The sequence below is a fragment of the Peromyscus leucopus genome, chromosome 1 (genome assembly GCF_004664715.2).
Source record: "Peromyscus leucopus breed LL Stock chromosome 1, UCI_PerLeu_2.1, whole genome shotgun sequence".
NCBI classification, from domain to species: Eukaryota; Metazoa; Chordata; class Mammalia; order Rodentia; family Cricetidae; genus Peromyscus; species Peromyscus leucopus.
Window position 1 is genome coordinate 100,126,046 of NC_051063.1, and position 12,683 is coordinate 100,138,728.

The 12,683-nt window shown below is 40.9% G+C and overlaps 1 protein-coding gene across 1 annotated transcript; it reads left to right on the forward strand.

Annotated features, from left to right (window-relative positions):
• Positions 1–957, forward strand: LOC114688868 (olfactory receptor 52N2-like). Its single transcript, XM_028863357.1, has one exon. The coding sequence runs from the start codon at positions 1–3 to the stop codon at positions 955–957; it is 957 nt and encodes a 318-aa protein (XP_028719190.1).
• The last annotated feature ends 11,726 nt before the right edge of the window (positions 958–12,683 follow it).

Consider the following 12,683-nt stretch of genomic DNA (forward strand, 5'->3'; position numbering starts at 1 on the left):
ATGTCTGGAGCCAACAGCTCCAGCCTGACCCCTGAATTCTTTATCCTGAATGGTGTTCCCGGGCTGGAAGCTGCACATGTCTGGATCTCTCTGCCATTCTGCTTCATGTACATGATTGCTGTTGTGGGGAACTGTGGGCTTATCTACCTCATTGGCCATGAGGAGGCACTGCACCGGCCCATGTACTACTTCTTGGCCTTACTCTCCTTCACTGATGTCACCTTGTGTACCACCACTGTACCCAATATGCTGTGCATATTCTGGTTCAACTTCAAGGAGATTGGATTCAATTCTTGCTTGGTCCAGATGTTCTTTGTCCATATGTTGACTGGAATGGAATCTGGTGTGCTCATGCTCATGGCCCTGGACCGTTATGTAGCTATCTGCTATCCTCTTCGTTATACCACCATCCTCACCAACCCTGTGATTGCCAAGGCTGGTCTTGCTACTTTCTTGAGGAGTGTGATGCTCATCTTTCCATTTACTGTCCTCACCAAGCGCTTGCCCTATTGCCGAGGCACCCTTATTCCCCACACTTACTGTGATCACATGTCTGTGGCCAAGGTATCCTGTGGCAATGCCAAGGTCAATGCAATCTATGGCCTTATGGTGGCTCTACTGATTGGTGTGTTCGACATTTGCTGTATCTCTGTGTCTTACACTATGATACTTCGAGCAGTGGTGAGTCTGTCCTCTTCAGATGCTCGTCACAAAGCCTTCAGCACCTGTACATCTCACATCTGTGCTATTGTGATTACATATGTGCCTGCCTTTTTTACTTTCTTCACTCACCGTTTTGGAGGACACACTATTCCCCATCACATCCACATCATAGTAGCCAACCTCTACCTGCTACTGCCCCCGACCATGAATCCAATTGTTTATGGTGTCAAGACCAAGCAGATTCGGGAAAGTGTAATCAAATTTTTACTCAGAGACAAAATGGGCATTACCTAAAACAAATGCATTTTAAGACCAGTTGCAGCTGCTTGTGATGAGGAAAATAGTGGAGCAAAATGTCATAAAAGATGAGTGAAATAGTATTAATTCATCTAACATGTAAATGTGCTGAAGCCTTTGCAATCATAGCTTATGAAATATTCTTTGTAAGGAAAGTTCTGCCAAAGTATAGAATGTAGAAATTAGTATGCAATGTACTCATTCTTTATAATTTTATTATGTTTACAAAATTGTGTATAGATAGAAATTATGAAAATATAATGAAATGATGGGTGTTGGCTAAATGTCAATCTGTTTTCTGTATTTAAAAGATAGGCTTGTGGAAATTTGAGACAATCTTGTCCTCTCCACTAAGGGGCAAACTCTACTTAGATCAAGTACATTGCTGATGTAGAAAACATGGGTTCATTGTTGCAGTGTATATAAGACAAACTGTATTTTGATATTGTTGTGGAATACCCCAATTCTAATTATTTGTTAACTTTGTAAATACTCTCTAAGCGTGCCTGAGCTGGCCTACCCTGGTAATCAGATTGGTGAATACCCTAACTGTCATCATAGAGCCTTCATCCAGTAACTGGTGGTGAAAGCAGATGCAGAGATCCACAGCCAAGCATCAGGCTGAGCTCCAGAAGTCCAGTTGAAGAGAGGGAAGAGGGATTCTATGAGCAAGGGGCAGCAAGATCAGATGGGGAAACTTACAGATACAACCCAACCAAGCTAGTGGGAACTCATGAACTTTAGACCAACAGATGTGAAGCATGCATGGAACTGGACTAGGCCTTCTACATAAGCGAGAGACAGTTGTGTAGCTTGGTCTGTTTAAGGGGCCCCTGGCAGTGGGAATAGGATTCATCCCTGGTGCATGAACTGCTTTTTGGAGCCCAATACCTATGTTGGGACACTTTGCACAGCCTTGGTGCAGGAGGAAGGGCTTGGACCTGCCTCTACTGAATGTACCAGGCTCTGCTGACTCCCCATGGGAGGTCTTACCTTTTCAGAGGAGGGTTGTGGGGATGGGCTGGTGGGGGAGGCTGGGGAAGGAGCAGGAGGAGGGATGAGAGGAGATCTGTGGTTGGCATGCAAAATGAATAAAAATTTTCTTAATAATAAATAAATAAATACTCTCTAGTTTTTTTAAATGACCAAGAGTTCTATTCTTCCCTGAACATTCATTTTTCTAAGCTTCATGGAAAATGGATCTATGAGACTTAATTCCATTATTGATTAAGAAGGTAAAATCATCAGGTTACTACAGTATTTGATATTATTTTACTAATTCATTCATTTTTGAGACACAAAATACTATTAACTAACACTATTAACTATAAACTGGATCTAATTTGAGGAATACAGAGCTGAATGTCAAATAATTCAAAATTGCAAGGCACTGAGAATAGACATACTGGCCAGGGTAATGTGATGAAACAGACATGAAAAAAGGAGAAGAGAGCATTAAAAATGGATGCAATCTTGAAGAAGGACATTTTAGTGGACAAATATTAGAGAGAATATTTCATTTGTTTTGGATTCAGTTAGTCTGAAGGTTAAATTCTTTGATTTCTAAGGATTAGACATTGTCCTGTTAATGAATTCCTGAAAAATGTCAACTTCTCTACTTTTTTCAAATATGGCAAAAGCTTACCAATAAAATGTATCTGGATAATTAAATATGCCAGTTCTTAAAGAAATAACACAACATGGTCTCTGGTATATCCTAATCATTTAATTAATTGTGCTATTATATATGAGCTGTTACTTTCAACTCAGACTCATTGTGAACATCAGTGTCTAATGAGAAATCTTTCCTCAGTAGAGGACTGGTTTTCATTCTTTCTGTCTCTTCCTCTCTCTCTCTCTCTCTCTCTCTCTCTCTCTCTCTCTCTCTCTATATATATATATATATATATATATATATATATATAAATATAATGAGTTAATTTATATCAATTAATAATTTATTTTATTGGTGTTTGAAGACAGGGTGTCTCTGTATTACAGCCCTGGCTGTCCTGGAACTACTGTGTAGACCAGGCAGGCCTTGAACTCACAGAGATCCGCCTACCTCTGCCTCCCCAAGTGCTGGGATTAAAGGCACATGCCACCATCACCTAGCAGGGATCAGTTTTCAATGACTGAGCTTTTGTTGGTTTCTCACAAGCATGCTAGTATAGACCAAACACTTTTATTTCTTTTTCTCTAAATTTTTCCATACAATATATGCTGATTATATTCTTCCCTTCTCCCAACTTTTTCTAGATCCTCCTTACCTCCCTAGCCACCCAACTTCACGTTCTTTCTCTCTCTTAAAAGAAAAAACAAAAAACAAAATAGACCAACTAACAACAACAAAACCAAAAACAATAAGACAAAATATACCAAAACAAAAAAAATACACAAAAAACATAGAGTCCATTTTTGTTGGCTAACTCCTCCTGGGCATGGGCTTATCTTGGAGTGTGGTTGATATACACAGTGACATTCTATTGGAGAAAATTGATTTTTCCCTTTCCCAACAGGCATCAATTGCAAATAGCCCTTTGGTTATGGGTGGAATACTGGGTCTACTTTCCTTTTTCAGTAGCTGGATTTTGTCTGGTTGGAACCTGTGCAGGTCTTGTATATGCTGTCACATTCTCTGTGTGTTTTTATGTGTATCAGTCCTGCTGTGTCCACAACACACTGTTTCCTTGAATTCATCCACCCCTCTTCTGCATAGATTTCTGAGCCTTGACAGGGGAAGGTGTGGTGAAAGACCTGCTATTTAAGATTGATTGCTCCAAAGTCATTCAACATTCTGCACGTTGCCTAACTATTGTTTCTCTGTGTTAATGCCCATCTACTGCAAGAGGAAGCCTTTCTGATCCGCATTAGGTTTTTGTTCTTGTTTGTTTGCTTTGCTGATTTTATGTTCTCTATGTGCCTGGTTCTCTACTCTTTACTGAGACAGGTAAATGATTAAAAACTGTACTGAATTCTACTAGAGACAGAGACGTCTTGAGATGACTATAATTACAACTAAGTGAATGCTGATTGTTATTTATAAGAGGCAGTGAGTGAAGGTTTTAACGAGAAAGTGGGCTATGAGATGACTCTATGTAAGTACTTACGGAGTAGAGGAAGATAAGCAGTATGTGTTAAATGTTAAGGGTAAGGAAACATTTTCAGTTATAAAGCTTCCGAAAGTAGGAGGAACAAAAGCATGACAAGAAAGGCAGTAGAACATCTGTCAGGGAAGTTCTGGAAATGTTTCTTCACAGGACACCAGACACAGCTCCGCCCTTCACCTTTGAATTAACAAGTTTTCAGAAAAACATTTAATCCTAATCTGTTGCCAAGTAGACAGTGTCTTTGATGGTCAGATTTCCACATAGCCTCTGCCTCCTGAGTCCTCAGTTCATCTCCCTATGTCTCCTCATCTTTTTTCTGCTTTCCAAAAACAAACAAACAAACAAAAATCACAATTACCCAGTTTCTACTAGTGTTCTAATTGTACCCTTACAGGTTCTTCTCAGGACTCAGAGTATCCGTGGGAGAGTGAAGCCTCTCCATGTTTTCCTCTGGAATTTCTTTCAAGATATAAACATTCTCAGGAGCATAACAACCACAATAACAGCAAAACATATGTTTTCCAGATAATATATTTAAAATATATGCTCATTTGATCCTACAAGCAGATTTGAAAATGACAATAATTTGTACACATTTTAAGCAAACTGAGGCACCAGGATTGTGGGAGCCTGTTTTCAGATTCCTCATGGCTTTACTCAGCAGGTCCTCATTGAGAGAATGATTAGGACCATGGGCCTGAGTGCAGGTGTCTGAGATGGTCTGCACTTGGCTGTGCTGGGAGGAGGTCTTTTGCTCCACCCTTAGCTTATCTATAAATATTCTGGGGCAGAGACAGTCAGGGCTCCTTGGAATAGGTTCCAGACCCTCTTGAGGCTATCCTTTATTTTCTGTTTATCTCTGCAATATAAATCCTTCTAATTAATATTTCTGGCTGCTCACACTCAAAAAAACTCTGGGGAACGGTGGGGTTGGTGGGTAAACGCCCCACAGAATGGCACCATGAACAGGGACTAAAGAAAAAAAGGGGGGGACTAAAGACAAATGAACAGGGACTAAAGACAAAGGAAAATAAGTTTTATTAGAGTTTTTGGCTAAAGTGCGAGTTAGATCCTGCCAGTGGAAAAGGACACGTCTGATGCTGCAGTGCAAAAGTCTCTATCAAAATTTTCAATCTTCTATCCCTTTCTCAATTTCTATCTGTGAAAAGTATAAGGTATAGTGTAGTAATATAGTGTAGGAAAAACTTAGAAATGTGTAAGGTGGAGTAGGAAAAATTTAAGATAAGTAAAAGCAACTAGACAGAAAACCTCTTCAATTTTCTAACTTTGGGGGCTATGAATGAAAACTGGGGGAAAAATCTTTGAGCTTTACAGTTAGTAAAAAGGCTCTTCTTTAAGCTTATGGGGAAGAAAAAGTTTCCTATGGAAGCTCATGTCCTGGGGACAGTTGAAATTCTAAGTCCAAGCGGCAGGAGAAAGTGATTTCTCCCTGAGGCAATAATGGGGGTGTAAAAAGCCAAAAAGTTTAAAGTCCAGAAGTTTTGGGAAAAGTTGGTCTTTTTCTCTCGGGGTGGGGGGGGGAATCTTTCTCTTAAACTAAAAAGCTTTTCTTGAAAAATTTGGGGGAAAAATCTCTCTAAAAAGCCTTTATCTTTCTCAAACTAAAAGCTCTTTTAAAAAATTAAAGCCTTTTTCTCTTACAAGGACAAAAGTTAGAATCACCTGAAGATACTAGTATGGTAATCACCTGTGATTCACTCCAAGGGAAAACAAACTTAAGACAGCAAAACCTCTAAGTTCTTTCAAGTTTGAAAAATCCTCTTTGCAAAGCATGAGGCAGGGATGGAGTTCCTTAAAACCTCTTCTAAGCTCTGTTTCTTCAAGCTAGTAAACGACAGTGGGTCAGAGTAACCTGAGGGGAAATGCTTGGGAGAGTGTGGCTAAAGAGCTACAGAGAGCCCAAAGGGGCAGGAAACTGTTGTGTGGGAAAAGCAAAAAAAGCCAAGCCTTTCAGTTACAGCTGAACTGAGGCATCAAGGGTTTTGAGTGAGCATCTATGAAAGTGTTCCTAATCGTCCTAACGCAAAGATCCCCCGAAGCAATGCAAACTCTATAAGCATTGTCTCCTCTCTTCTGACCAAAAACCCAGAGGTGACTGGCCAGCATCTCTGAGTTGGAGTGCATTTCAAGGATACTAGGGTTCCTGCAGTTGTAAACTTCCTGCAGCACAGAGTTGAGGCAGGAAGGTGCAGGACCCAGGGGAAGATTGCTAATGAACAAACAAAGCTAAAGCCGGTGAGAACAGCACAGTTGTCTGCTTTCCTGAAAGTCCTGGGTTGTTAGGTGGGATTACAGTGTCCACAGCTGCAAAAAGAAATGTGAGAAAAGCTTTCCTATCAGAGAAAGGACCTTTCTGGGAAAACAGTAAAGCTGAACTCTGTCTGAAGCAGTTGTGCTGCTGAGTCAGAACGCTGTCCAGGGAAAGAGCCCAGCCAGGGCAGAACAGAACTATCCAGGAGTAAAGCTTTCTTTTCTGTCAGAGACAGCATCTTTATGAGAAAAGCTTTGTTTCAACTGACTCCTGTGAGATGGTGTATAGCCCTGAGGGGTGATTGCCTCAGGCGGTAAGCTCTGTCCTTGAGCACCCAGACAATTGCAACCCACTGGGGGACTGGGCCAGGTGAAGGCCTGATGAGGCAAAACACCTGTCCTAATGGGAGTTTAGAGATGGCAAAACCTTCCCTGTTAGAAAAGCAGAAGCTTGATTTTTTTTTTTTTTTTTTTCAATCTGAACACAAACCTCACAGACCAGGAAAACAGAAACAGACAAAAAGCCCCTACCTTCAGTAGCAGGGAAAGCTGTCACTGTGGTGTTGGAAACTGTTTCTGGTGCAGAGGCGATAGATTGAGACCAAACTGGGAACTGTCTGGGAGAAAGACTCTCTGAAGAAACAGAAGGGACAGATTCCTCCCTAGAAAGTGCATGACCTGAAAAAGCTGCTAGAATTTGAGGCAGATTAGGGGGTGGGAGGAGAGCCCCTATCTCCCAAGGCATCTAGCAGAGGAACAGAGCCACAGCCTGAGATATCTGAAGCTCTGCATCTGGGGGGAAAGGAACAAGCAAAATGAGAATAAGATCAGTGGTAGAAAATCTCTCTGAAGGAGCTATGGAAAAGCTCTGTTGAAAATGCTTTTGTTTTTTACTGACTGGCTAAGGCAAACACAAGCCCCGAGGGAAGTTGGTGAAAGGAATGCCCACCTCAATTCATGCTAAAGAGGCAGGTGCAGTTCTGATTCAGGGCCGGTGTCCGATAAAGCAAAGACACCTGTTGAAGCCAGCTGAGAAGAGAACAGAAATCCCCCAATCCCCCGTAGTTGAAAACTTAAAACGTTTGATTCAAATCTCTTGTTGCAAAAGCAAAAACTTGGTAAGCAAGTCCGGTAAAACTACCTGAAGTTGACTCCCAGACCCCAAAAGAACTATGGGAAATGAAGTCCGAAAGCTAGCTTGTAAAGTGAGCTGATGAAGAGAAATGCATTCTGGGAAATGTAGTTTTCAGCTAAAGATGGCAATACTGTCCCAAAACTATTTTTCAGCTCAGAATGAAGTTTCTTCTCAATGCAATGCTAGAAAGCTTAATCTTACCTCTTGAGAACTCGGATCAGACAAAAAGCTACCTGTGGGAGCCCGTTTTCGGGTTCCTAGTGGCTTTACCCATATGTCCGCATAGAGGATGATTAGGACCACGGGCCTGAGTGCAGGTGTCTGAGATGGTCTGCACTTGGCTATGCTAGGGGAGGAGGTCTTTTGCTCCACCCCTTGGCATCTCTATAAATACCCTGGGGCAGAGCCAGTCAGGGCCGTTGGAATAGGTTCCAGGCCCTCTCTAGGCTATCCTTTATTTTCTGTTTATCTCCGCAATAAATCTTTCTAATATTTCCTGCTGCTCAACTTAGGAAAACTCTGGGGAGTTGTGGGGTTGGTGGGTAAATGCCCTACAGAATGGCGCCATGAACAGGGACTAAAGAAAAAAGAAAAAAGGGACTAAAGACAAAAAAAGGGGGACTAAGATAAATGAACAGGGACTAAAGACAAAGTTTTTAATAGGGACTAAAGATAAAGGAAAATAGTTTTATTACAGAGTTTTTGACAAAAGTGTGGGTCAGCCTTGCCAGTGGAAAGGCATGCCAGTGTTATGGAAAATATATATTTTACATATATTATAGAGGGGCAGGGGTTTTATCCTCGAGAGAAAAGGAAAATGGACTGGAAGGATGTCTGATGCTGCAGCGCAAAATTCTGTCAAAATTTTCTATCTTCTATCCCTTAATTTCTGTGAAAAATAAGTATAAGGTATAGTGTAGGTAAAACTTAGAAGTGTAAGATCATGTAGAAAAAAATAAGGCAACTAGACAGAAAGACTCTCCAATTTTCTAACTTTGGGAGCTATGAATGCAAACTGGGGGAAAAACTTTCTTTGGGCTTTATGGGTAGTAAAAAAAACTCTTTGAGCTTATGGGGAAGAAAGTTTCCTACAGAAGCTTTTGTCCTGGGGACAGCTGAAGTGCTAAGTCCAAGCAGCCAGGAGAAAGTGTTTTCTATCTGAGGCAAAAATGCGGGTATAAAAAGTCAAAGTTTAAAGTTCAGAAGTTTTGGGGAAAGTTGGTCTTTCTCTCTTGGGGGGAAAAGTCTCAAACTATAAAGCTTTTCTTGGAAAATTTTGGGGGATCTCAAAAAGCTTTAATCTTAAAAGCTCTCTTAAAAAACTTAAAACCTAAAGCCTTTAACTTTCTCAGGACAAAAATTATAATCACTTGAAGATATTAGTATGGGGACCACCTGTGATTAATTCTAAGGGAAAACAACAAACCTCTTAAGACATCAACTTCTCTAAGTTCTCTTTCAAGCTTTAAAAATTCTTCCTGCAATGGAGGCAGGGACAAGTTCCTAAAAATCTTTTCTAAGCTCTGTCTCTTCAAGCTAGTAAAAGACAGTGGGTCAGAGTACCCTGAGGGAAACGCTTGGGAGAGTGTGGGTGAAGAGGTACAGAGAGCCCAAGAGGGCAGGAAACTTTACCTGAGAAAAGCAGACAAACCAAGCTTTTCAGTTACAGCTGAGCTGAGGCATCAAAGGTTTTGTTTCTGAGTGAGCATTTCAGAATGAAAAGGTGCTCCTAATTATCCTAAGCAAAGATTCCCCTGAAGCAATGCAAACTCTATAAGCATTGTCTCCTCTCTTCTGACCAAAAACCCAGAGGTGACTGGCCAGCATCTGAGTTGGGAGTACATTTCAGGGATACTAGGGTTCCTGCAGTGGTAAACTTCCTGCAGCACAGAGCTGAGGCAGGAAGGTGCAGGACCCAGGGGAAGATTGCTAATAAACAACCAAAGCTAAAGCCAGTGGGAACCTCACAGTTGTCTGCTTTCCTGAAAGTCCTGGGTTGTTAGGTGGGATTACGAAGTGTCCACAGCTGCAAAAAGAAATGTGAGAAAAGCTTTCCTATCAGAGAAAGGACCTTTCTGGGAAAACAGTAAAGCTGAACTCTGTCTGAAGCAGTTGTGCTGCTGAGTCAGAACGCTGTCCAGGGAAAGAGCCCAGCCAGGGCAGAACAGAACTATCCAGGAGTAAAGCTTTCTTTTCTGTCAGAGAAAGCATCTTTATGAGAAAAGTTTTGTTTCAACTGACTCCCTGTGAGATGAGGGAGTGTAGCCCTGAGGGGTGATTGCATCTGGCATAAGCTCTGTCCTTGAGCACCCAGACAAACAAATGCAACCCACTGGGGGACTGGGCCAGGTGAAGGCCTGATGAGGCAAAACATCTGTCCTAATGGGAGTTTAGAAATGGCAAAAACCTCCTTTTTAGATTTTCAGTCTGTACGCAAACCACACAGACCCCAAAAACAAAAACCGGACTAAAGCCCCTACCTTCAGAAGCAAAACGGCTGTCACTGTGAAATTGGGAAATGTTTCTGGGGTAGAGGGGATAGATTGAGACCAAACTGGGAACTGTCTGGGAGAAAGACTCTGAAGATACAGAGAAAGGGACATAATCCTCCACAGAAAATGCATGACCTGAAAAAGCTGCTAGAATTTGAGGCAGATTGGGGGGAGAAAAAAAGCCCCTACCTCCAAAGGCAGCTAGCAGAGGTACAGAGCCATAGACAGATACCTGAAGCTCTGCATCTTGGGGGGGAAGGAACAAGCAAAATGAGAATAAGATCAGTGGGAGAAAATCTCTCTGAAAGAGCTATGGAAAAGCTGTTGTACATGATCTTGTTTTTCACTGACTGGCTAAAACAAACACAAGCCCCGAGGAAAGTTGCTATCAGAAATGCCAGCCTCAATTCATGCTAATGAAGCAGGTGCAGTTCTGATTTGGGGGCCAGTGTCAAATGGAGAGACACCTGTTAAAGCCAGCTGAGGAGAGAATAGAAACCTCCCAATGTCCCATAGCTGAAAATGTAAAATGCTTGTTCAAATCTCCTGTTGCAAAATCAAAAAACTTTCTTTAAACCTCCCGGGCAAGAATTTGTAAGTCAGTCTGGTAAAAGAGAACCAGTTGACTCTCAGACCCGAAAAGAACTATGGGAAGTGAAGTCCATAAGCTTTCTTGCAACAAAGGACTGATATAAGGGAAATGCATTCTGGGAAAGATAGTTTTTCCAGTAAAGATGGTGACATTGCCTTGGTCAGCTCGAAAATACGTTCATGGTAAACTTTTAAAATACAGCTTTTAAAAGGATAAGGAAAATCATCTAAGTGTCAGTTCCAATGAAAAATTGAAAGGATATGGAACTAGGTGCTTCGAGGTTTGGGGCTCCTTTGGTAAAATACCTTATTTACCCTAATAGCTGTGCAAAGTTTTTACAGTAATGGGATGACAAAAAAGCTACCTATAAGAGCAAACAAGCCACTTTAAAATCCTTAAGAAAACAAGGAAAAGCAGTTTATACACTGAACGTTGTCTTAGATATGAAGAAACTTATGTTGAAGTTAAAGTCCTTTGCCTTTTGAACAAACTGCCTGCAATGAGTGATTCCTTTGCAAATCTAATAAGGAGACAAGGAAACAGACATTCAAAAAGGAAATGACTGCTTTATAGATGGGAAACAAACTTCAGAATCTAGCTGTCTTACAAAAATAGTTGCTTCACCCAAAAGTTCCTTATAAGAAATCAATGCTAAATATCACAGCTGCTAATAACATCAGGAGTTAAAGCTAATGAAATGAAAATACTAAATCCTGAAAATGCTTTTTCTCAAAGTAAGCTAATGAAGGATGTTTCATGAAAAAAAATCTGTTCTTGACTCCTTTAAATAGTAACCGTTTTGGTGAAAATATTGCAACTAACAACAATCAAGTCAAAATGTTTCAAGAAATTCAAGACACATTCACAAAAGAAAGCTGCCATGCTTTGTGGGCCATATTAGAGCTCACTCCAATCTTCCTGGTCCTTTATCTGAGGGTAATGCAATGGCTGAGCATTATCCCAAGTGGAAATGGCTCAACATTCACATGCTCTTCATCAAAATAGCAAAAGTTTAAGAAAGCAATTCAATCTTACCAAAGAAGCAACTCGTCAAATAGTTAAATGATGTGGGGGTATGTCCAAAATATTTTCCTATCCCTCACTTAGGGGTAAACCCTCGAGGTCTTCTTCCCAATCCTCTATGGCAAATGGATGTTACGCATATTGCAGAATTTGGCAAATTAAGATATGTACATGTGACCATTAACACTTATTCGGGATTTTTAATGGCTAGTGCACAACCTGGGAAAGCTGCAAAACATGTAATTATGCACTGCTTGAAGTGTTTTTCATATATGGGTATAGCAAAATTATTAAAACTGATAATGGTTCTGGATATAGTAAGGCATTTCAACAATTTTGTACCCAATGGGAAATTGTACATAAAATAGGTATTCCTTATAATCCTCAGGGACAAGGTATTGTAGAAAGGGCTCATAGCAGTCTTAAAGTACAACTTCAAAAAATAAAAATAAAAAAGGAAGAAATTTATCCTCAATCACCACATAATACATTAAATCATGCTTTTTTTGTTCTGAACTTTTTGAATATGGATGTCCGTGAGCAGTCTGCCACATATAAGATTTTGGCACAGTGGCATCCAATCGACTTTTGCTCAAGTGAAATGGAAATTTCCCTGCTCGGGATTATGGAAGGGTCCCGATCTTGTTTTAATATGGGGTCGAGGACATGCTTGTGGTTTTTCACAAGAGAGGGAAGCTTGGTGGTTACCGAAGCATCTGGTAAGGAGCGTGGAACTAAGAAAAGTCAGCTCCAATGACGTTCCTATAAAGGAACCAGAATGAAAGTGGCTCGATTGGTGTTTCTGAGGTTTTGTCACTGGTTAATGCAGTGAGGAAATAGAGTTCGGAGCTGTGCCGCTTTGGGCTTTACTAGCTCCTTTAGAAAAATACTCTATCACCTAATAGCTGTGCAATTTTTGGCGAAGAGCTTTACAGCAGCTAAATACGGTAATTTCACCCTCAGCGTGAAGCGAAGTTTTTCCGTAGAATAAATCAAAAGTACTGCTGTAATAGAAACGTTTCTCTGAATTGAAGCACTTAGGGGGAGCTATTATGAATTTGGCGGAAGGGACAGCCTCTAGTTAAAAACCGTTTACCGCT

Bases quoted from the DNA above. Each gene is read 5' to 3' on its own strand.
- LOC114688868 (XM_028863357.1), top strand. From the start codon at position 1: ATGTCTGGAGCCAACAGCTCCAGCCTGACCCCTGAATTCTTTATCCTG.